The sequence below is a fragment of the Macrotis lagotis genome, chromosome 3 (assembly GCF_037893015.1).
Source record: "Macrotis lagotis isolate mMagLag1 chromosome 3, bilby.v1.9.chrom.fasta, whole genome shotgun sequence".
Lineage (NCBI taxonomy): Eukaryota > Metazoa > Chordata > Mammalia > Peramelemorphia > Peramelidae > Macrotis > Macrotis lagotis.
This window is the reverse complement of record NC_133660.1, coordinates 176,614,603-176,638,423: the sequence shown is the minus strand read 5'-3', so window position 1 is coordinate 176,638,423 and position 23,821 is coordinate 176,614,603. Positions and strand designations below refer to the sequence as shown.

The 23,821-nt window shown below is 34.6% G+C and overlaps 1 protein-coding gene across 6 annotated transcripts in view; it reads right to left on the bottom strand.

Annotated features, from left to right (window-relative positions):
• LOC141518002 (WD repeat-containing protein 19-like) overlaps positions 1–23,821 on the bottom strand; it is a 192,938-nt gene that overhangs the window by 6,690 nt on the left and 162,427 nt on the right. For 4 of the 6 annotated variants that reach the window (XM_074229620.1, XM_074229621.1, XM_074229622.1 and 1 more), the window contains 4 exons: positions 16,223–16,373; positions 12,422–12,545; positions 6,770–6,846; positions 580–703 (listed from right to left, as the gene is read on the bottom strand). In XM_074229620.1, coding sequence (XP_074085721.1) covers positions 589–703; positions 6,770–6,846; positions 12,422–12,545; positions 16,223–16,373 — 467 coding nt within the window. In that variant the 3' untranslated portion in view covers positions 580–588. Of the gene's footprint in view, positions 1–579; positions 704–6,769; positions 6,847–12,421; positions 12,546–16,222; positions 16,374–23,821 lie in introns of those variants that run through there. The other 2 variants (XM_074229623.1, XM_074229624.1) reach the window with 2 other exon arrangements.

Sequence of the window (23,821 nt, the reverse complement as noted above, 5' to 3'; positions counted from 1 at the left end):
CCCAGAAATTAGCACAGTGCTGGCATACTGTATTTGTTTTTATGTTTATTGACTGATTGATAGATGAGATGGCATAGTTTCACTGTATATAAATAGACAGTGCTACTATGGAAACCTATTATTTTTATCCCTTTTGGAGAAAGCCTAACTCTTACTGTTATAATCTAGTAGTTTCATCAGCTTTTAACATATTAAAATGTCACATTCAATTCTTTATATCCCATGCATTGACATATAGATATCCTAGATCATTAAATATTATGTTTTCCCTCTTCCCCATTTTCTCTTGTGCATTTTAAAGCATGTATAAGACTACATGTTTCAGCCTAAATCTTTGTTTTTACATTTCTCATGTTAGATTTTTAAGTTCATTAAAAGTAAAACTTTATTTTACCATAAATCTCTCCACATTTTCATATAGTATTATGTCCATAAAAATGGATAATAATTTATTACCTCACAGTCACCTGTTATCCAACTAGATAATATGGATTATATGAAATAAACTTTTAAATACATTCTTATAGCTTTTAAAATTATTTTTTATCATCACTGATAAAACATGTTTCATAGCGTTACCTGAATCTATTAATGATTCCCAGTTTCTGGCTTGAGATAAAGTGTACAGTCAGATAGCTTTTTAATATTAGCAATATTCAATGTTTCTGAACACATAGGACAAGTTCTTTCTGTATGTAGCATTCTGTTTTAAAAAAACATTTAGAGACAAATTGTATATTAATATTTGTTTTGCTAGAAAATTACAAAGCATTAATATATAACTTAGCAGTGAGTGCCATTCCCAGAGAATCTCCCCTATCTAGCATTCTAGCATTAGAACTTTTAGCCCTCACTTCTAATTTGGTATAAAGCTCACTTCATTTACCCTTTAATTCTTGAGATAATCATTCCTCCCATTTGGGGGGAAAAAAAGAGATTTCCTTTTGCCTATCACTCTTCTTATTCCCACCCTGTATATAGTTTTAATTCTGAAAAATACTTTGAGAAAAGCTGCTCTTAGGGTCAACCTAACTTCCTAATTCTCCCAATACTCAGCCTGTATTAGGAGGTAAGAATTTCTGGCTTTGATGATTTTACATCACCCTTTACAAAATCACCCTTAAGCTTTTAAGCTGCTGAACACTTCATTTGCAGCTGGAAACTTTCTCCAGAAAGTAAGACATGAATCAAGTTATATCATTTGATCAAAAAAAAATTCCCTTACCTTTTCATTCTTAAAAAAAAAAGGAGAAAGTAAATAATGTTGAGGTTTACCTATTTGGCATTGTTTTCTTATGTTTTAATTAAGAAGTCCTTTTTTCCTTTAAAAATACTTTGTCTTAGCATCTATTAGTCTCACTGTTTCATTCTTTCTTTTTGGCAAATTCCACCAACAAACCGTTTAGGGGCTAATTTGTCATCAGATCAGAAAATAAAAAGAATTGTTCCTAAGTTTCAGAGTAAATATAATAATTGATGAAGAGGATGCATTCCAACAATTTTCACTTCATGTTCAGAAGTTTTTCTCCTAGGTAGTACAGAGGATGGAGTACTAGATCAGTAATCAAAATGTTCCAGTTTGGCCTCAGATATTTCCCTAGCTATGCGATCCTGGGTAAGTCACTTAACTCTGCCTAAGTTTACTCATCTGTAAAATGAGCTGGAGAAGGAAATAGCAAACTACTTAGTATCTTTGCAAATAGGGGTCACAAAAAATTGGAAACAACTGAAAAAGGACTGAACAAGAACAAGAGGCAGGGAATACATTTCAAGATGTGGATTTCCTCCCCTCTTGTAGGACACTACAACTTTTGGAAACTTTCCATCCCCTTCAAATGAGGAAAGTAACAGAGCCTCGGCTTGCCCAGTGCTACTTCTTCTCTGGGGGCAGTCCTCTGGCAACATCTCATGCAGACATGACTGGGCCCCTGGAAGTCCTTGGGGTGCTGCTCTTCCTGCTCCCAGGCTTGGCCCTGAGGCAGTAGTACCATTGTCTCTTCTTCCTTGCTGCCACTATTGTCACTGATGCAGAACTAAGTGGACTGACTGAATCTTGTTCAAATTTTCTTCTCCAAGGAAAAATTTATTTAAAAAGGAACTATATTGACAGGAGTTGTTACTAAGAGATAGAGTTTTCCCTTTTATAAAGTTATCATGAAATGTTAATTCGATTCACTTCAATAAATGTGTTTATTATTAAACTGTAGGGTAGGCCATCATTATTGATGATACATATGTATGTGTCACTGGGCCATCTTTGTTGGAAAGAATAATCAGTGGTAGAGTTGGCAGTTGTTTACCTCACTAAAGATATGTGATCTACTGCTTCTTGCTAAAATCAGCTTACTACTCTCTCCTTTCCCTTTCCCTCACTCTCTCCCCACTCTGTCCAGATCAGTGATTTTACACAATGGATTCCAATCCACTTCAAGCACTCCTTCATAAAGTGTTTTATCCACAGGGATAAAAAGGAAAAATACAAGCCTGTCTTCAAGCTCTAGCAGGTTCTACTTTGCTGGGAAAGGGCTGAGCACCTGATTCTTTGGCTATCCCCAAAACTAACAAGATGCTCCACAGTTCCCTAGACTTTGCAGACTCCTTTCACTTCTATGACAAAGGTGATAGTGTTGCCTGAGTGAACACCAAGAATTGTGGAGATTTTTTAGCATGTCTACAACCCTTAACTGAGCTCTTGGTTTCCTTGATCAGTGCCCAGCAAGTGGATTGATTTCTGTTGGAATCATATCAATATTAACATTTTCAACATAAATTAAATCAGTAATTAAAAAGAAATTTCCCCTCAATGAAAGGATGGTTCATAGATTTATCCTTGGAAAGGAAAATAAATGAGGTGGTGTTGGTTTAAATGTGTATCATAACAAGACACATTATTTCAATAATGGTAGTGATCACAAAAGATTGAAAAAAAAGGCTTTCGTGAAGATAATTGTAGCTTACACAGTAATAGCTGTGACAGAGGATGAGGAGGAAGAACCTCTTAAGACCCTCCAAATTAAATATATACTTCAAATGCATTAATATTTAGTGACTTCATTGAAAAGGTAGGCATAGGGAGCTCAGTAAAAGCAAATATATATATATATATATATATATATATATATATATATATATATATACACACACACACATATATATAAGAAAATTGGCTCCAAGTAAGGAATGAAAGACTATCTATGGATAGTCTATCTATACTTCAATAATATTTTCTTTTGAGAAGAGAGTTTGGAGCCAGTGTACTTGTCCTTGATGGACATCAGATAATATTACCCCCCAAAATCACATTTTTTAAATAAACAGAAAAAATTCAATTACCCTTGAGAACCTCAAGCAAAACACAAAATGGAGAAATGTATGCTACACAAAGGTCTTTGCCACTATCTAGAAAAGTTCTTCACATACTTCCTATTTGTGGATAATGTTATGCTAATTATATCAATCACACCAAAGGCACAGAGTCACCTAAATGAGACCCGTAATTACTGAAAAAGGTTCAGTCTAACTATCATCAGGGGGAAAAAATGAATGAATCTGGTTCATTGTCCATATTATAATAATAATGTTTGTTCTTCATTTTCAAAGAATACCATGACATCAGGAAAGTGAGACTATGACAAACACATGAATTGGATTTGGAGGGGGTGGAGGGAGGGCTGTCTACATTTTGAAATGAAACTGGATGGACAAGCCATAAAGTTTGCCCACTAATACATTTATTTTAGGCAGTAACTTGATTTTTTTTACTTTATTTATTTATTTTTATTTTTGTACAAATGATTTTTTATACATTATTTAAATATTCTTGTTTAAAAGTAAACATAATACCCTCTCCCCCTCCCAAAAAAATATAGACCATCATGAGCAATAAAGTAAAGGAAAGAGAAAAAAATTAAAATTAAAATTAAAAAAATAATAATAATAATAATAGGGGCAGCTGGGTGGTAGGCACAGTGGACAGAGCACCGGCCCTGGAGCCAGGAACACCAGAGCCCAAATCTGACCCCGGACACCCAACAATCACCCAGCTATGTGACCCTGGGCAAGGCACCCCAACCCCATTGCCCTACAAAAACCAAATAATAATAATAATAATAATAATAATAATAATAATAATAATAGGAGGAGGAGTGGCTAGGTGGCTAGGTGGTGCAGTGGATAGAGCACTGGTCCTGGAGTCAGGAGCACCCAGGTTCAAATCTGACCTCAGATACCCAACAATCACCCAGTCGTGTGGCCCTGGGCAAGCCACCTAACCCCATTTGTTGGGCAGCAACTTTAAATGAGAAAACTGGACCATAATTGAATAGAAAGAGGAGTATAAAACTCTGGGAAACTGTACATTTTTTAATGGTCCCCATCATGATTCCCCATTTTATTCTAAAATGAGACTATATTTTTAATAGCTACTTTTTTTAGAGATGCTGAATGGCTGCATGCCATGGAATACTATAGACTCTGAAGAATGAAAATTGTCGATTACCCATAGAGCAATGGAGAGGAAAACAGTAGGTCTAAGTCAGCTACAATTTATTATAAATATATGCTGTCTGTGCAAGAGTAGTACAAAGAGTTAAATGCTTAGAAAAGTGGCTGAGTCAGGCATCTGGCAAGAGCAAGGAACAAAAGATGCACATGCAGAGCTCTGGAATCCATACAAGATCCAGATCTCTAAAGGAAGGCTCCCAGAGCAGTGTCCAGACCATGTCCCTATGACAAAGTGCCCCCTCCACCTCTCACCAGGTTTAAGAGCCACACAGTATGAGAAAGTATAGATCAGCAGCAATCTGCATTATTGGTGGGAGTATACAGATCAGTGAAATCGGTTCTATTAAAATATATGTTTGCATTTTAATCTATGTTTAGAAAGCACTTTTTGTCATGTTTTCCCATTAGATTTTTAAACGGATAGAGATTTTTTTCCCATATTCATTAAATGCCCCTAGTATCTACACAATCAAAATGCTCCATTATACATGTAAAACAATCCTTAATTGTTTTTTGTACACATGGGACATGGTCTTGGTCATGAGCTTGGTCAACTCTAATGTTAACTACTAATTGTCAAAAAAAAACTCCTTTTCATTAGTTTTCAGTTTCCATCCTCTTGAAAATTCTGATGAGGAATATTGTCAAAATTATTTCATCACCAATCACCTGGCTTTTATGCTTCTTTCAGTAAGTGGCGAAAATATACATTAGTTGCCTTAGCAACCCATTCCCTTGAGGCTTATGCACTCAGCAGAAAAGGAAATATACCTGTTACTATAGTAACTCAATCTGTATCAAAAAGAATTTTCTCTTTGCTGCTAAATACATCTTTTCCTCCTGTTTTGTTGTTACCATGTCAAAAGGAAAAAAAGTAAGTCCTTTAGAGGTTAGAACTATGTTTATTGTATCCTACATCATGCCTAGCATAATATCTTATACATAGTAGTATTTGTTGCAATTTTGTTGTGTCCAACCCTTCATGACCCTATGGACCATAAGATTACTAGAATGGTTTGCCACTTCTCTCTGCCCAGGATCACATGGCTAATAAGTGTCTTGAGGACAAATTTGAGCTCAGGTCTTGTGGACTAAAGACCTGATCCACCTACCTGTTTCCACATACGTACAGTAGTATTTAACAGTGAAATTAATCTTTACTGGCTGATTGAGTAATATAAATCTTCTCCAATGTATCCATATTGAAGTGTTAAAACATTGTGTTTCTATATTAATAGGTAGGTTTCAAAGCATTTTTAATATTTTTAATTCACCATAAATTTTTTTTAATTTTTTAAGAAAAAGACTTCGCTGTGTTTGAATTATTAGGATATTATTGATACCTTGAGAAGCTAGGCAGTGAAGTGGACAGAACACCAGTCCTGGAGTCAGGAAAAATATGAGTTCAAATCTGGCCCCAGATACTTGATGCTTCCTAGCTATGTGAGCTTGGGCAAGTCACTGGAACCCAATGCCTCACATCCAGGGCCATCTCAGTCATCCTAATTCATATCTGACCATTGGATCCAGATGGCTCTGGAGGAGGAAGTGAAGCTGGTGACTTAGCACAGGCCCACCTCATTCAAATTCAATTCATATGCATGTCATGGTCTTCTTAGAAAACAAAGGACAAAGGGCAGCTAGGTGGTACAGTGGATAGAGCACTGGCCCTATAGTCAGGAGGATCTGAGTTCAAGTACAGCCTCAGACATTTAATTGCCTAGCTGTGTCCCCTTGGGCAAGTCACTTAATCCCATTTCCTTGCAAAAACCAGTAACAACAACAAAAAAAAGAAAACAAAGGACAAAACATTATTAGCTGATACATGTTAAGAGTAGTCAACAAAAATTTACATTTTGTGCAAAAAAAATTTCTTTGGATGAAAAAACTCAAAAAATTTATTAATAATTAGAGAATAGGGGCAGCTAGGTGGCACAGCGGATAGAGCACCGGCCCTGGAGTCAGGAGTACCTGAGTTCAAATCCGGCCGCAGACACCTAATAATTACCTAGCTGTGTGGCCTTGAGCAAGCCACTTAACCCCATTGCCTTGCAAAAAACTAAAAAAAAAAAGCTAAAAAAAAAAGAGTAGAGATTGCAAACTATAAGACTAATTAAGATGTCAAATCATGAATCATCCTGGAAAATTGCACAAAAGCTGTTAGATAAAAGAAACTGAAAAGGGCATAGAGCTTTCTATAGCTTGAAATGAGAAAGTGTAATATTTTGAAGGTTTTAAAGTATTAGAATTAAAACAATTCACTTACATTCTCATCTCTGAATACAAAGCAGGAAAGTCACAGTAAGGGCACACAGTCCAATCATCCTTTATCATGTGTCGTCCCTTTAAATAAAAGTTTTATAGAAAAATTATTTGAACAATGATTGACTTATTTTATACCACATGTTATATAGTTTGTCAAGTCACAAAATTCCTTGCCATGACCTCTATGATCAAATAACATTGTTTCCTCAAGTTTCATTATTTCACCTCTCAAATTCCCAATTTTAATATTAAACAGACTCATTGAACAGCTAATAATGAATACAGCATCTCATGAATTGAAAAGCTTAAAAATAAAATAGAATTCCGTGTTTTCTGTGCTAAATAAATTATCCATTGTATTTTAGTACTGAACTATTTGACAAAATATCTAATTGATTAAAATATAATTTAGGAATAAATAAAAGATTACATAGATGATTCATTTAAAGAGTGAGCCTATATTATAGAAAATAAATTAGAGATGAAATTGATCTTAGAGGCCTAACTTCCTCTCTGGTAATGCTCCAACTTACTACCTACCCTTCTGCAATGGTCTCAGCATACAGACCTCCAATGGTGATGGGAAGTTTACTGATCACAGGAGAATCCATTCTATCACTAGTTTTTTTTTTTTTTGGTGTTTTTTTTTTTAGGTTTTTGCTAGGCAATGGGGTTAAGTGGCTTACCCAAGGCCACACAGCTAGGAAATTATTAAGTGTCTGAGGCTGGACTTGAACTCAGGTACTCTTGACTTCAGGGCTGGTGCTCTATCCACCTAGCCGCCCCTACCACTAGTTTTAAGGCTGTCCTTTCACTAAGACTAAAATTGGCTTTCCTGCAAAGTCTTCTTCTGGTTGGAGTGATGGGGGAATAAATCTAAACTCTACTTCACAGACAGGACCCTCCATAGCCCATGCCCTTTTGCTCTTTTTTTGGGCCTGGTTGCATTCTGATGTGATCAGAAAAACAATACTATAAGGGGAAAGGTCTCAGTTCCTCTCTATCCAAGGCTTACAAATTACTCATAAATATGGCCTCAATGTTTGTTCTTTTCTATTTTAGATGGATACTGGTGATAGCTGTGGCTTTGTGAGCCTTGCTTCAAAAGGTCCAGGAAGCCATCAGAGGTCAAAAAAGCAAATCCAAGCCAGGATTTTTAGTCATTCAGACTTAGCATAAAGGCTCTAGGGAGTAAGGAGCAATTTTCAGTACGCAGTCCAAAGTTAACTGAGACATGAACTCATCCAACCAGTGTACTATAATGGATGTGAACTCTATGGGACCAATACTATGTAGAAATTGTTAAGTTTGATCCCACTCTGTTCACAGGTAGTAATAGAGGAGAATGGGCCTCTAAGGCATTGGGAGTAAATGTTTGCAGTTCCTTTCCCACTATACCTGCTAAGTAAATATTCCTCTATAACAGATAAGAAAATAACCTTATTTTACATACAAGGTTTAGTTATAAATAATAATAAGAATATATTGATTAAAGTGAAATAGACTGAGACTATTCAAGCTTTGTTTATGTAAGATTAAAGAGGTTCTGTTTGATTGTATTCATGTAACTAGAAACAAAGGTTGGAAAATTTATTAAAGATAAACTGTGACTTGATGTAACTTATTTACAAGTTTCTACTTTTGTTAGTTCAAAATTCCAAATATGTAAGTTTGTAAGGAAAAGCATCATATTATTTATGAGTTTAATATTGTTTCTACTACTCAAAGTAATAAAAAAAAGTTGGTAATATTGATTAGGTATCACTACCTAAATTTCAAAGAGATTTTACAATAAAACTAAAATGTAGAAGCACTAAATGTTTTTCCAAATTAAGGATACCATCATGATGGGGGAAGGAACTTGAGTAATTTTAACTATAATGAAATTTAGTGGAAATGGCAGTGGCAATCAATTTATTATAGGTATAGGTGCCAACTAAGTAGATAACACAGATCTTTAGGAGCCTGGAGAATATAGGCCCCAAGTAATTAACCTAGAAGTGACAATATTAACTACTAAAAGATTTATCTATGGCATGGCAAGCTTTTGTACATATAACAAGATTTTCACTGTATAGTTAAATAATACAAAATTTATTTACAATTCACCTAAGAATGAAACATGATTCTTCCTGTCACCCATGATTTTGACATTTTACTTTGAGAAGGGAAAAACAAAAATCCCAATTTTTTTTTAGGTTTTTGCAAGGCAAACAGGGCTAAGTGGCTTGCCCAAGGCCACAAGCTAGGTAATCACTAAGTATCTGAGACCGGATTTGAACCCAGGTACTCCTGACACCAGGGCCGGTGCTTTATCCACTATGCCACCTAGCCACCCCAAATCCCAATCTTTCTAACAGAACAATTTGATTCATACACTCTTTCTTCCTTGGATATATAAGTTTCCAATGATAAGAATAATTTATAATTCATCTTTTACATATGAAAATTTTTTATTTCTCTCCACACCCATGCTAATTTTTTTTTATTTTCTTGTTTTGGTTCTTTTATTATATCTTCTTCAGATTCTCCTCCCACCTTGCATCAGGGTCCTTGATTAAGTTTAATTGAAGCATGGTTTCAATTGTGTCTTCATTTGGGCTAGGTGAATTAAACTTGGAGCGAGAAAACCTTCCTCAGAATCCCACTTCTGACATTTATAAGCCATGTGACTCTAGGCAAGTGACTTAAACTCTATCAGGCTCAGTTTTCTTATCTGAAAACTGGGGATAATAATATTTAATAATACCTAATAAAGTTGTGGTGAAGAACAAATGAGTTAACATAAAAAAGTGCCTTGTAAATCTTAAAGTGCTATATAAATTTTAGCAATTATTACTAATAATAGTATCAATATTGAGTGTATGGTCCTGATAGTTTCATCTCAGTGTTGACATTTTTAAATTAACCACAGTTAAGATTTAAACTTTTGTCATTTTCATTTTTCTCAGTCATTTAAAATATGTGATCAATAGATATTTAGGGTTAAATTTCAAATATTTTCTTTTGACTGAGAATAATTTGGAAGGATAACATATAGCCAGACTAGCTATATTAGCTAGCTACAATTGTACAAATGTATATATTGTACCATTTTATTCTAACCTCTTTTATGAATTCTCTCTCTTTTTGTACTCCTTCCAACAGATCAACATTTATTAAGCCTTGACTGCTGACTAAATTCTGTACTAATTGCTGGAGACACAAACAAAAAAAGCAAAAATAGTCCTTACTCTCAAAGCACTCACATTTTAATCGGAGATAAAACATATGAATGAGAACTTATTTAATACCCTCCAGTGTAGCTGAGAGGGAACACTGCGGAGATTGATTCTAATAGTTGAGGAAACCCAGAAAGGTTCTGAAAAGGAAGGATTGTCACTGTTCTTCCTTCTTCTGAAGAGGGAGGATAGGGGCGGCTAGGTGGCACAGTGGATAAAGCACCAACCCTGGAGTCAGGAGTACCTGGGTTCAAATCTGGTCTCAGACACTTAATAATTACCTAGCTGTGTGGCCTTGGGCACATCACTTAACCCCATTTGCCTTGCAAAAACCTAAAAAAAAAAAAAGAGGAAGGATGATGAATTGACTTGCAAGTCAATTGGATTTCAGTGAGGCAGAGTCATGCCAAGTCATCAGACCCACTCTGACTTCTGGAAGAAGGAAGAGGAAAAAGGAGATTAAGAGTGGCAGGTTGGAAAAGAGACATCTTCCCGCCATGTTGTTTTTTTTACTCCAGCAAACGTGAGTCATATAAAGTAAAATTTTCTCCTGGAAAATCTCTAGTTCATCTTGCTTGTTACTATTACTTTCTCCATCTGTAGATAGAGAGCTGAGGTTCTAGATTTTAGGGCTAGCTCCATTCTTGGATTTTGTCACTTGTGAATTACTGAACAATGCTACTGCTATTCTTTTTTATGTTGCCACTGTTTTCTATGATATCTAATTTTTTAGCTATATCTAAATAGCTCTCTTCTACCACTCCCTTTTTTGCTTAGAGCCCTTTTGATTAGATTGGCAAGATTTCAGAAAGAATTATCTTCACCAGATTTTTTGGGGGGGGTTATATTCCATCTCTGGATGATCCTTCTTCCTTGAGATCCACATATTTAAGTTTTTAGAACTTTGGAAGAGCAAGAGAGGAGGAGAAAACAAGCATTTCTAAATTGCCTTATGTGTCAGACACTGTGTTTTATAGCTTTTTTTTACAAATATTATTTCATTTGATATTCACAGTAATACTGACAGATAGGTACTATTAGTATCTCCATTTAACAATTGAGAAAAAATAGGTTAAATGACTTGCTCATACACAGCTAGTAAATATCTGAGGCCAAATTTGAACTCATTTTCCTGAGCTTTATGTCTATGCCAAAAGCTGCTTAATCATAGTTTAGATGATGCCACAAAACAATTTCTTAAAACACAAGCATCTGTTTCTTCCTAGAAGAGTCTCATTTTCTCTTCATGGTAAAGAGTTTTATATCTATTATTTATTCTAAGGTTCAGTAATCCTTCTTTCCTTTCTTCTGTATATCATGTTTTTCCACCCAAACCTCTTCACACGGGTCAGCCTCCTTCTTCTTCTCTGTTTTTATTTTAAAATTTTTCAAGGCATATAATTCTTCTTGGTAACCTGAAGAGAGGAGAGGTATTCCTCAAGCATTTTTACCTTTTTCTAGGAGAGAGGCTCACCTGAATTTAAGGTAAATATCAGGTAAATTTAAGATATCAGTTACTTGACCATGGCAGAAAGACAAACTTCATGTGCTCCATACAGTTCCCTGCAAAATTTTTCTTGCCCTTCATACTTGCTAGACTGAAATTCTCATATCTCCTTCATTCCTGTTGGTGGCTCTTAAAACCAACTTGTCAAGGTAGAACTTGGATAGCAATCTTGCTAGAGGCTCAACATATGGACAGTTCTTGAGAGAGATTTTGAATCATTTATTTTACTTTTTTTCACCAAGTACATAACTTCCTACCAAAAATTCATTCCAATGTTTTTCATCTTATATTAACATTTAATATGGTATCCAGATCATAACAGCTTGCTTAACTGGTTGGATTTTAGAATTATTTGGATTGTCGAGTATAAATCCTCTAAATTTTCAGGAATTTCAGAAATATTCCACAGTTTGACAGACAGTATTCTATAATACAGAAAAATGCTGGACTTGGACTCAGTGGAGACCTATATGGAATCTCACTTTTGACACTCATTAGTTTCATGATCATAGACATGAACTTGAGCCTCAATTTCCTCATTTGTAAAATAGGAATATTAACATTTTTACTACCTAAACCATGGGTTTGTTGTAAATTTGATGCTTTATAATCCTTAATAAAATATGAGTTTTTATTTTAATTGAGGATTACTTTGATCTGAATTTGGACAGAATTATCTGAGTTTCAAAAATCTATCCCCATTTCTTTTTAAAATATACTGATTTAGTGGTTTGTAAAAATCATTTAAATATAACTACTTAAATCGATATTTGTCTTGACAGCTTGTTTTGATTCCTCATGAAAAAAAATCAATGATAGTCCTATAAAATATTTTAAAAGATAAACAAGGAAAGAACCTAATAGAAAAATAATTTCTAAATTATCAATCATTTTCCTATATAATATTTGTTTCTAAGAAACATACAGTTACAATGCAGTAAGGGAGATTATTTTTACATCCTGGACAGAGTAGTTCACATTCAGGAAGAAGAAAGTCACAAAATGGGCATGGTGTTGTTGTCTCTTCAGTCTCTGATGTATCTGGTCTCCTATTAAAAAAAAATTAAAGGATAACTTCAAATTTAATAATATACTTCATCTTTCTTAAAATTTAGTATAAGTAATAAAACTATCTTTTTAGGAATAGTATTATTTCCTTAAAGAAAATTACATATGAATTTTAGATATTCCTTTCAGTTTTGATTTTCTGTTATACAATTTTCTGCTGCACAAGTTACAATCTATCTGCTGAACTTTCCCAGTGTATATTATACTTCATCCAAAGGGTTGTTATGAAAAATTTTTAAGTGTATAGAAAAAAATATTACCTCATAGAATTTTTTAATTATTTGCCTTATTAAAAGTAAAACATGAAATCCTCCTCTTCGAATGACACTTCTTTCTACTTCATTCATCCATACCTAATCTGGTCTTGGTCTTCAAAAAGATCTCTATTTTTCTAAACCCTTCCAAATTCATATAATTCGTTCAAATTTCCTTTGAGCGTTGTTTGTCTCCCCATCAGCAAAGATATGATAAACTATCTCTTTCTGTTTGTTTTTGTTTTTGCAAGGTAGTGGGGTTAAAGCAACTTGCCCAAGGTCTACAGCTAGGTAATTATTAAGCATCTGAGGTCATATTTGAACTCAGGTCCTCCTAATTCCAGGGTTGGTGCTCTATCTTCTATGCCACTTAGTGGCCCCATGGTTAGCTATCTTAATAATACTCTTTTCTAGCATGGTATAATCCCTAGGTTCCCAGGTCCTTCTGAAATACTTCTTTGGGATATACTCCTAGTAGTAAAATCCCTTGGATTAAAAAATATGAAATTTAGTATCTTTTCTTACAGAATTCCAAATTATTTTTCAGAACAATTTATTATTTGTTTATTATATCTCTTCCAGGAGTCCCATACAACATGATCTATTTCTAGCCTCTATTTTCTTTGCCACTTCAATGTTCATTTATGTCAGCTCACCAATCTATTTTACAATTTTAAAATTATCTTACAACCTACATCAAAGTTGTTTAAATTTATATTTTTCTTTTTATTACTTGGAGCATTTTTTCATGATTATTGATCAAATGAGTGGTGAAAGGTTTGTGATTTAAATATTTGTATCAACTCCCTATCTTAGACATTGGGCTTTGGTCAGAGAAGTTTGATGTAAATGTATTTACAATTCAACATCCTTTATTTCTAGGATTTTATGATCACAGATAATAGCAATAGGGCTGGAACAGATCTAGGAAGTTATCCAATCTTTTATTTATGGATGAGGAAGCAGATCTGACAGAGGTTTAAGTGATTTGCCCAAGGTCAGATATAGGTTCTAAGAAGCAGTGCTGAAATTTGAACCCAGTTCTGCTGACTCAAAATCCTACATTTTTTTCAACTACCCTATGCATAGAGAGATTGGTTTTGTTTGTGAAAAAGAATTTTGATTTGATTTGATTTTAATTTATTTAATTTTATGAATTTTCCCCTTAACCATACTTCTAAAAGATAACTCCTTTTCTTTATAATATTTGTAGGATGTGGACATTGACATTTTGGGCGTTTATCCATTTGTAAATTATTTTGTGCTAGTTTAAATCTATCTTGTGTCAAATTACTTTCCAATTGAATTAAGTTTTTGTTCAATAGGGAGAACTTTACTGAGTTATTTTTGTTCTTAGATTTATTAAATACTAGGCTATTGTGTTCATTTGCTTCAATTTACAAACTTTAAAATTTTTTAAACATTATCAAATATTTTTGGTTATTGCTACATTGCTGCTAATAGAAATACTTAACTCTGTAATTTATAGTCTTTAGTACATAGTGATTTACCCAGGCTAACATTGCCTTGTTACTCCTCCAAACAACTTTGCTATTATTTTTGTTCTATATAGTAATTCCTTGGTATACTGATTACGCTAAATCTATAAATCTATAAATTAAATATTATCATTAATTTTTATTATGTTAGAAGACTGACTCAACCATCTCTCATTATTTATCCCATATCCTTCATGTCAAATAATAGTTGGGAGTGAAAAGTATCCTTATTTTATTCCTTCACACATTGGAAAAGTTTGCAAAGGTTCTCCACTGTAAGTAATGATTGCTCTAGGACTTTAGATACATATTCTTGATCCATATTAACAAAGGGCCTTTCCATTTCCATGCATTTTGGGATTTGTAATGTGAGTTCTTTATTTAACTAAACAATTTGTTGTATCTATTGATGAAATTGGGTGGTCTTTTTTTATACATTTATATAATAATTTGATCATAATGAATAATTTGGTAAAAAATATTCTAATTGTTTTGCTAATATTTTATTTAAATTTTTTACATAATAATCATTAGTGAAATTCAACTGTTGCCAAAAAAATTGGAAATTAAGTAAATGTCCTTCAATTGGGGAATGGCTTAACAAACTGTGGTATGTCATGTATGTCATGGAACACTATTTTCTATTAGAAACCAGGAGGAATGGGAATTCAGGGAAGCCTGGAAGGATCTGCATGAACTGATGCTGAGTGAGATGAGCAGAACCAGAATAACATTCTACACCCTAACAGCAACATGGGGGCGACGATCAACCTTGATGGACTTGTTCATTCCTTCAGTGCAACAACCAGGGACATCTTTGTGTTATCCACAATGGAGAATACCATCTGTATCCAGAGAAAGAATTGTGGAGTTTGAACAAAGACCAAAGACTATATAACTTCAATTTAGGGAAAAAAAACCTGTTATGTTATTATGTAATTTTGTGATCTCTTATACTTTTTTTCTTCCTTAAGGATATGATTTCTCTGTCATCATATTCAACTAAGATCAATGTATAACATGGAAACAATGTAAAGACTAACAGAATGACTTCTGTGTGGGGATGGGGGAGGGAAGTAAGAATGGGGGGAAAGGTAACTCAAAAATTAATAAAATCTTTCTAAAGTTAAAAAAGTGGGGGAGGCAATTGGGGTGACTTGTTTATAGTCACACAGCTAGTAGTAAGTGTCAGAAGCTGGATGTCAGTTCAGGTCCTCCGTACCCTAGGGCCAGTATTCTAGCCACTGTGCCAACTAGCCCTGTGCACTTTAATTTCAAAGTCAGTTTCTTTGATTTGTATTAGTCTTTAATTTGGTCAACCTGGATCTCATCCATATGCTCTCCTGATGTTATCTTTTAATTTCTAATTTTGCTCCATCAAACTTTCCTACACCTCTGTATTTTCTTTTATTCATGCAAAATTTCCCAGTCTATTATCATCACTTCTAAGATGCTCAAATTTTATTGCAGATTTCATCTGTCTTCCAAACCCCAATTACAAAATATCCACTTGCCACAGACATTTTGAGCTGGATATCTCATATATAAGTTTAATATTAATTTAGTCTACTTCTCCCAAAATTAGCTCAGAGTGACTGCTAGAGGCAATTTACCCTACAGTTACTAAACTTTACAAAAATATTCTAGAATTATAGGACTAGAAGAGATACTAACATCATTGACTCCAATTCAGTCATTTTTCAGATGAGAAAAATTAAAGCCTTATTTAGTTAAGATCACTCAAATAATGATAAAAAAAAACAAGAATAAAAATGCAGACCTCTTGACTCTCCACTATTATATTCTTGGTATTATACTATGCTTCTCTAAGTGCATATTTTATACATCTCCCTCTACTACATATATATAAATATAAAATAAAGCTTAATCAGTAAAAGTATTCACCTGACCATTGCTTCTATCTTTTTTCTGTATTTTATATCTATTTTATTGCGATATTCAGGCCTCATTAACATGGCAGCAAAACTGAAAGCTGAATTTTTCAAACCTGCTCTGTGACATTCAATTACTGTTGAAGTTAGAATTGGCACTATATCTGCAATGAAAGTGGAAAACAGAAAAACTATGTTTTCTTATTTTACAACATTAAAAATAAGGTTAAATGAATTAATTTATACAGCATATATATCACTATGTGAGTTATTATTATTATTATTATGGCTATTTAAAACAATTTTTGACATCTTTAGGATAAATATTTATTAAGTACCTACTATGTGCTAAGTCTAGGGATATAAAAATAACCAAAAGACAGTTCCTACCTTCCAGGAGCTTACAAACTAACAGGTAAACAAATATATATAAGCAAGTTGTATACAAGATGTATTAACAAAGGGCAGGCAATAGGTAAGAGAACTGAAGAGATGGCTTGTTCATGGATTATCAAGGTGGCCAGTATCACTGGATCCAAGAGTATGTAGTAGAGAGAAAGGTAATCAGGAAACTGGAAAGGTAGGAGGGGGCAGGTGATGAAGGGCTTTGAATAGTAAACAGAGTTTATTTTGGGGGGGGGGGGTTAGGAGGTATTTTAAGAAAATCACTTTATTAACTGAATGAAGAATCCACCAGCAGCTTCCTGCAACAATCCAAGTGTAAGGTGCTGATGTCCTGTGTTCCAGTGGTGGCTGTGTCAGAGGAGAGAAGGGGATGGGAGAGGTATACAAATTTGGAAGATGTTGCAAGGGTGAAATCAATAATCCTTGAAGATGGGATGGAAGGAGAAGTAATAAAGAATCCAAGGGTGACTCCCAGGGAGTATTACCTCTACAGTACAAGAGAAGGTAGAAGGGGAGAAAAGGCCTTAGGAGGACAGATAAGGAGTTCTGCTATGCACTTAGTGTCAGCTCTCTCCTAGACATCCAGGTCAAGATAATCTTTTAAGAGAGTTGGAAAAGTGAGAGAGGAGGTGAGCAGAGAGACTAGGGAAGGAAAGGCAGATCTGAGAACCAGCGATGTAAAAATAGTGCATATATATCCACGGGAACTGATAAAAATCATCTAATGAAATAGATTGGAGAAAGAAGAAAAGAGAAAAGGGTCCAGAACAGAACCCTGAAAGAGACCTACAGACAGAGGGCATGATCACTGAGGGCATTTAGTAATAATGTACCCTAATCTATCCCTTCTTACTTTATCCATTTATTCAACAAAATGTATTAGTATGTATTGTGGGAAAACTACATGATCCCTGTTCTCAAAGACTTTACACATGTCTCATTAGTAACTTAAGGGTAATACATTTAAAACTAAATTCACCATCTGTCAATTATACTACCATTCTCATAGGCCACAGCTAAAAAGCTGAATTGACTCATTTCTTGACTCATCTCTCTCCTTTATCCCAAAATCTTACCAGTTGCCAAATCTTATAATTAAATTTTTAACAAATTCAAATACAGTAAACATTAAGGGATTACAATGTAAAAATCACTATGCTAGCTTCTGATGATAGAAAAACAAATAAAGACAATAAAGTCCCTACATGTACAGACAGTCTTAGCATCATAGATTTAGAGCTAGAAGGAACTTCCGAGGACAAAGCCATTTTATAAATGAGGGGACTGTAGTACAATGAAGTTAAGATACACAAAAATACAGAATCTGAACCCTAGGCATCCTGAGTCTCCCAAGGGAACTAAGACCAATATACAAATAGTACACTAAAACATAGCTGCATAAAAATATAAATAAGAGTTCCAAAGAAAGAGGTCATTTTTTTGCAAGGCAAACAGGGTTAAGTGGCTTGCCCAAGGCCACACAGCTAGGTAATTATTAAGTGTCTGAGACCAGATTTCAACCCAGGTACTCCTGACTGCAGGGCCGGTGCTTTATCCACTATGCCACCTAGCCGCCCCAGAAAGAGGTCATTTTTAAAAGAGGTGTGGATCACAAGAAAAATGACAAGTCCTCAAAGAAATGGGAATACCAGATCGTCTTACTTATCTCCTAAGGAACCAGTATGTGGGTCAAGAAGCAACAGAACGAAACATGAAACCAAAGATACATTTAAAATTGGGAAAGGAATACAACAAGGCTGCATATTGTCACCTTATTTATTTAATTTATGTGCAGAGTACAGAATGTGAAATGCTGAATGAATCAAAAATCAGAATTAAGAATAATCAGAGAAATATCAAAAATCTCAGCTTTCCATATAATATCACTCAAGGCAGAAAATGAAAATAAATTAAGAAGCCTCTTCATAAGGGTGAAGAGGAGTGTATAAAAGCTGATTTTAAGCTTAACATCAAAACAAAACCCTAAAATCTTGGTAAATGGTCACACCACTTCTTGCAAAAAGAGGGAAAGGGAATACAAGCAGTAGCAGAAAAAATCACTGCAGGTGCCAACTGCATCCATGATAACTTACTCCTTGGAAGGAAAACTATATAGAAAATCTGGAAATATAATTAAAAAACAGCAACATCACCTCACCAACAAAGATCCATATATTCAAGGTAATGATTTTTCTTGTAGCAATATGGGGCTATGAGAGTTGTACTATAAGAAAAGCTGGGCACTACAGAATTGACACTTTAAAAATATGGTGCTGTAGAAGACTTTTGAAAGTGTCTTGGACAGCAAGAAGATTAATTAAATCAATATTTAAAGAAATTAATTTAAGTTATTCACTGGAAGGTCAAAGACTGAAGCTGAAACTTAAATTCTCTGGTCATATAAGAAGACAGAACTCATTTGAAAAGACCCTGATGCTGGAAAAGATTGAAGGCAAAAGGAAAAGAAGACGGCAGAAGATGAGATGTTTACATTGCATCACAGAAATAGTGAACAAGGACTTGAGCAGACTTCAAGAGGTAATGGGGGGGGGGGGAGCAGAGACAAGATGGTGGAGTGAAAACAGGAATTCCCACAAGCTCTCTCCCAGACTTCCCAAATGCCTTGAAATTATGACTAACCAAATTCTAGGGTAGTGAAACCCACAGAAAAACTGAGTGAAACAATTTTCCAGCCCAAGACAATTTGGAAGATCCACAAGGAGGGTCTATTCCACCAGGGTTGGAAAGGCCCGCAGCTCATCCTGGAACCAGTTCCAACCTTCCAGTAACAGCCTGCCGGGAACCTGGGTCCCTGGGGGTGCTTGAGCCCATGGAGTTGGGAGGGTTTCTCAGGCCAGGAATTGCCAAGGACAACCTGGAAGATCAGCTCCCAAATATTACAAGCAGTCAGAAAGAAACTATTCAAATATCGTGGCGCTGCAGTCAGGATTTCACAGGATTTAGCAGAGTTTACATTAAGGGCTTGGAATATGATGTTTCTGGAAGGCAAAAGAGCTTGGATTGCAACTGAGAATCAAAAACCCAGAAAAAATGAACATCCTCTCTTAGGGGAAAGGGTAGATATTCTAGGAAATAGGGAACTTTCAAACTTTCCTGTTGAAATGACCAGAGCTGAGAAGAAAGTTTGATCTTCAAGTACAGGACTTAGGTGAAGCATAGAGAGGATGGAAAGGGCAAATAATGAGAGATTTAATGATGTTGAACTGTTTGTATTCCTGCATGGGAAAATGATATTGATATGAACCTACATATGAGAGCATTAATTAGGGCAGTTAGAAGGGACATAGACAAGGCACAAAGAGGAAGCTGAATATGAAGTATAATATATTATATAAAGATGGAGTCAATGGGGGAGAAAGGAATGTACCAGGAGAAAAGGAAAGGAACAATAGAATGGGCTAAAAAATTTCATGTAAAAGAGGCAAGAAAAAGCTTGTTCAGTGAGGTGGAAGGGGGAAGGTGAAGGTGAATGATGGAGCCTTCATTCTCATCAGAAGTGGCTTAGAGAATATAGAAATCTATCTTACCCCAGAAGAAAAAGGAGAGAAAAGGATGGGAGAAAGGGGATGGGGGAGGGGGGAGGTGTAGGTGACAGAAGAGAACAGAAGAGAGGGAAGATCATGAGAGAGAGTAGTCAGATACAACACTCTTTTGAGGAGGGACAGGGTGAAAGGAGAAAGAGAATAGAATAAATGGGGTGGGGACAAATAGGATGAGGGAAATACAACTAGCAATAGCATCCATGGCAAAAATCCAAACATATACTTAAGTACACTATTTTTTTCTTTCACTTTAATTTTCTTGAGGTTTCTCTATCTTTGTGGAAGGAGGAGGGATTATGTTTCCTTTTATAACAAGACTAAAGATGAATCTTTCTGACTATGGAACCAATCAAAAATTTAAAAAAAAAAGATAATGGAGGATGAAGCATCTCCTGTGTATGGTTCATGAGGTTATGAAGAGTAAGATTCAACTGACCAACAGTAACAAATGCAAATAATTAGCTAATATAACAAAAGAATTAAAAAACAGGTAAGATTTCAAGAGGTGGAAATGAGGAAAGACTTAGAAAATATAGCATAAGCAAAACTTCTAAATTATAAAAGCCTGGGATTCTTGTTTATAGAACCCTGAATCATACAATTTGACTACAGTGTAGTTATGTGAAAGGGAATTGTGTTGATAAAGTTAAAAGGTTAGAAAGAAGACAAATTGTGAAAGTTCTTGAAAGCTAAATAGGGACAATGAGGTAATGGTGCTAAAAATTTTTTTAACAATATAGTAATTCTATCAGATCTGCATATTATTAAGATTTGCCTTTCATCAGTATGATAAGATGGATAGATGGGGGAAAGGAGTAGATGGAAAAGAGTGAAGATGAGAAAACTCAATCTCTCTCAGATCTTTCTCTTCCATTTCAGTAACTATGTAGACTTAGTCATTGAATGGGCATTGCCTTAGTCAAACTGAGATTTGTTAAAGACCTTAGTTTAAAAAAAGGCAAGGTCTCCCAATCCATCCAGAACCATCTCTATTCATATCTGGCCACTGAACCCAGATGACTCTGGAGGACAAAGTGAAGCTGGTGACTTTTCACAATTCTCCCTCACTTAAATCCAATTCACATGTGCATCATGGCATCACCTCCCTGATATCATAGTGGTCTTCTTCAAGAAGGAAGGAGAAACAACACAATCAACATTAAAATCCACTTTAGTCAGGTACTTATCACTCCATACCTGAACTAATTCAACCTTCTCTCTTTCCTCATCCAATTAATCATGCATGCCACAGATTGATTAGTCTTTCTAAGGCTATTTTTGATTTGTCACACCTCTGCTAAAAATTCTTCCATTACTTACCAAATAAGGTTCAATTGGAAATAAAACTCTGACTCTTTGCAGATGATATGATATTAGAGAGACTTAGAAAATCAACTAAAGGGACAGCTAGGTGGCACAGTGGATATAGCACCGACCCTGGGGTCAGGAGGATCTGAGTTCAAATCCTGCCTCGGACACTTAATAATTGCCTAGCTATGTGATCTTGGGCAAGTCACTTTAACCTCATGGCCTTTAAAAAAAAGGAAGAAAATCAACTAAAAAACTACATGAAACAATCAGGAAATTTGGAGGATATAAAACAAACCCACATAATTCATCAGCATTTCTATTTATTAACAACAAAGCCCAGGAGCAAGAGATAGAGAGAGAAAAATTCCATTCAAAGTAGACAACAAAAATAGTTGGGAGTCTATCTGTCAGAAACTCTATGAATACAATTACAAAAAACTTTTCACACAAATGTCAGTTCTAAACAACTGGAAAAATATCAATTGATCATGAGTAGGCTGAGCTAATATAATAAAAATTACAATCTACCTTAACTAAAAACTTTTTTCAATCCATATAAAACTACCAAAAATTAATTTATAAAGCTATAAAAAATAACAAAATTCATCTGGTGGAACAAAAAGGTTGGAAATATAAAGAATTAATGAAAAGAAAAATGCAAAGAAAGGTTGCCTATATTATAGGTCTATATTATAAAGCAGCAATCATCAAAATTGTCAGGTACTGACCAAGAAGTAGAGTGGTAGATGAATGGAATACATTAGTACAAAAGAAACACTGGTAAGTTACTATAAGTAGTCTACTATTTGATAAATTCAAAGTCTCTAGTTTCTGGGCTAAGAGCTCATTATTTGACCAAAACTGCTGGGAAAATTGAAAAATAGAATGGCAAAAACAAGGCATAGACTATACCTATACCAAAATATGATCAAAATGGGATTTAGTTATAAAGGTTGATATCATAAACCAATAGTTTATCTGTCATATTTATGAAGAGGAAAGGAGTTTATGACCAAAGAAGAGACAGAAAATATTATTAATGCAAAATGGATAATTTTGATTACACTAAATTAAAAAGGGGTTTTGCACAAATAAAACCAAAGCAGCCAAGATTAAAAGAGATGTAGAAAGTTGAGAAACAAATTTTACCAAATTTAGAACACAAGTCATTCTCCAATTGACAAATGGTCAAAGGAGAAGTATAGGCAGTTTTCAGATCAATTAAATTATAGATATCTATAGTCATATGAAAAAAATGCTCTAATTCATTATCTTTAAAGCATTTTAAAATTTTTTTTGGTTTCTAATCCAAATACACACATAAGAGATAATCTTTATAGTGTATTCATCGATTCTGAAAGGTCAGTGAGTGTGTGTGTGTGTGTGTGTGTGTGTGTGTGTGTGTGTGTTTGTGTTTTGTTTTTCTTCTCTGGATGGGTGTAACATTGTCCATAGTCAGTCTAATACAGTTGTTCTAGCTTCCAATTCATTATTTAATAAAGAAATGCAAATTAAAAGAACTCTGAGATATCACCTCATACTTCTCATATTTTCTAAAATGACAATAAATGAAAATGATCAATATTGGAAAGAATGTGGGAAAACTGGGACACTAATGCATTGTGAACTGATCCAACCTTTCTGGAGAACATTTGGAACTATGCCCAAAATGAAATAAAACTGTTGCATATCCTTTGATCCAGTAATACCACTACTTGACTTGTGTCTCAAAGAGATCAGGAAAAAAATGGGAAAAGACCCAAAAATATATAAAAATATTTATAGCAGCTCTTTTGTAATGGAAAAAGAACTGGAAAAATGAGGGGGTTCCTGTCAATTGGGGAATTGTTAAACAAATTATAGAATATGAATGTGATGGAATACTATTATTCTAGAAGAAATCATAAGCAGTAGGACTCCAGAAAAGCCTGGAAAGACTTGCATGAAATGTTGCTGAGTGAAATGAGCCAGAACCAGGAGAACATTGTACACATTAACAGCAACACTGTGACAGGATCAAGTATGATGGACTCAGTTCCTCTCAGCAATTCAGTGCTCAAGAACAATTCTAAAAGACTTGTGATGGAAAATGCCTCCATATCCAGAGGAAAAAAGTATGGAGTCTGAATGTAAACCAAAGCATACTATGTTCACTTTTTAAAACTTCTTTTAATGTTTTTCTTTATCATGGTCTTTTCTCCCTTTGGTTCTGATTCTTCTTTCACAGCATGACTTAAGGACTTCTGGGGTGAAGCCAAGATGGTGGTGTACTACTGGAGCTTTTCCAGACCAAAGATAAATGAAGCCTCTACTCTGACAATCACAATATATAT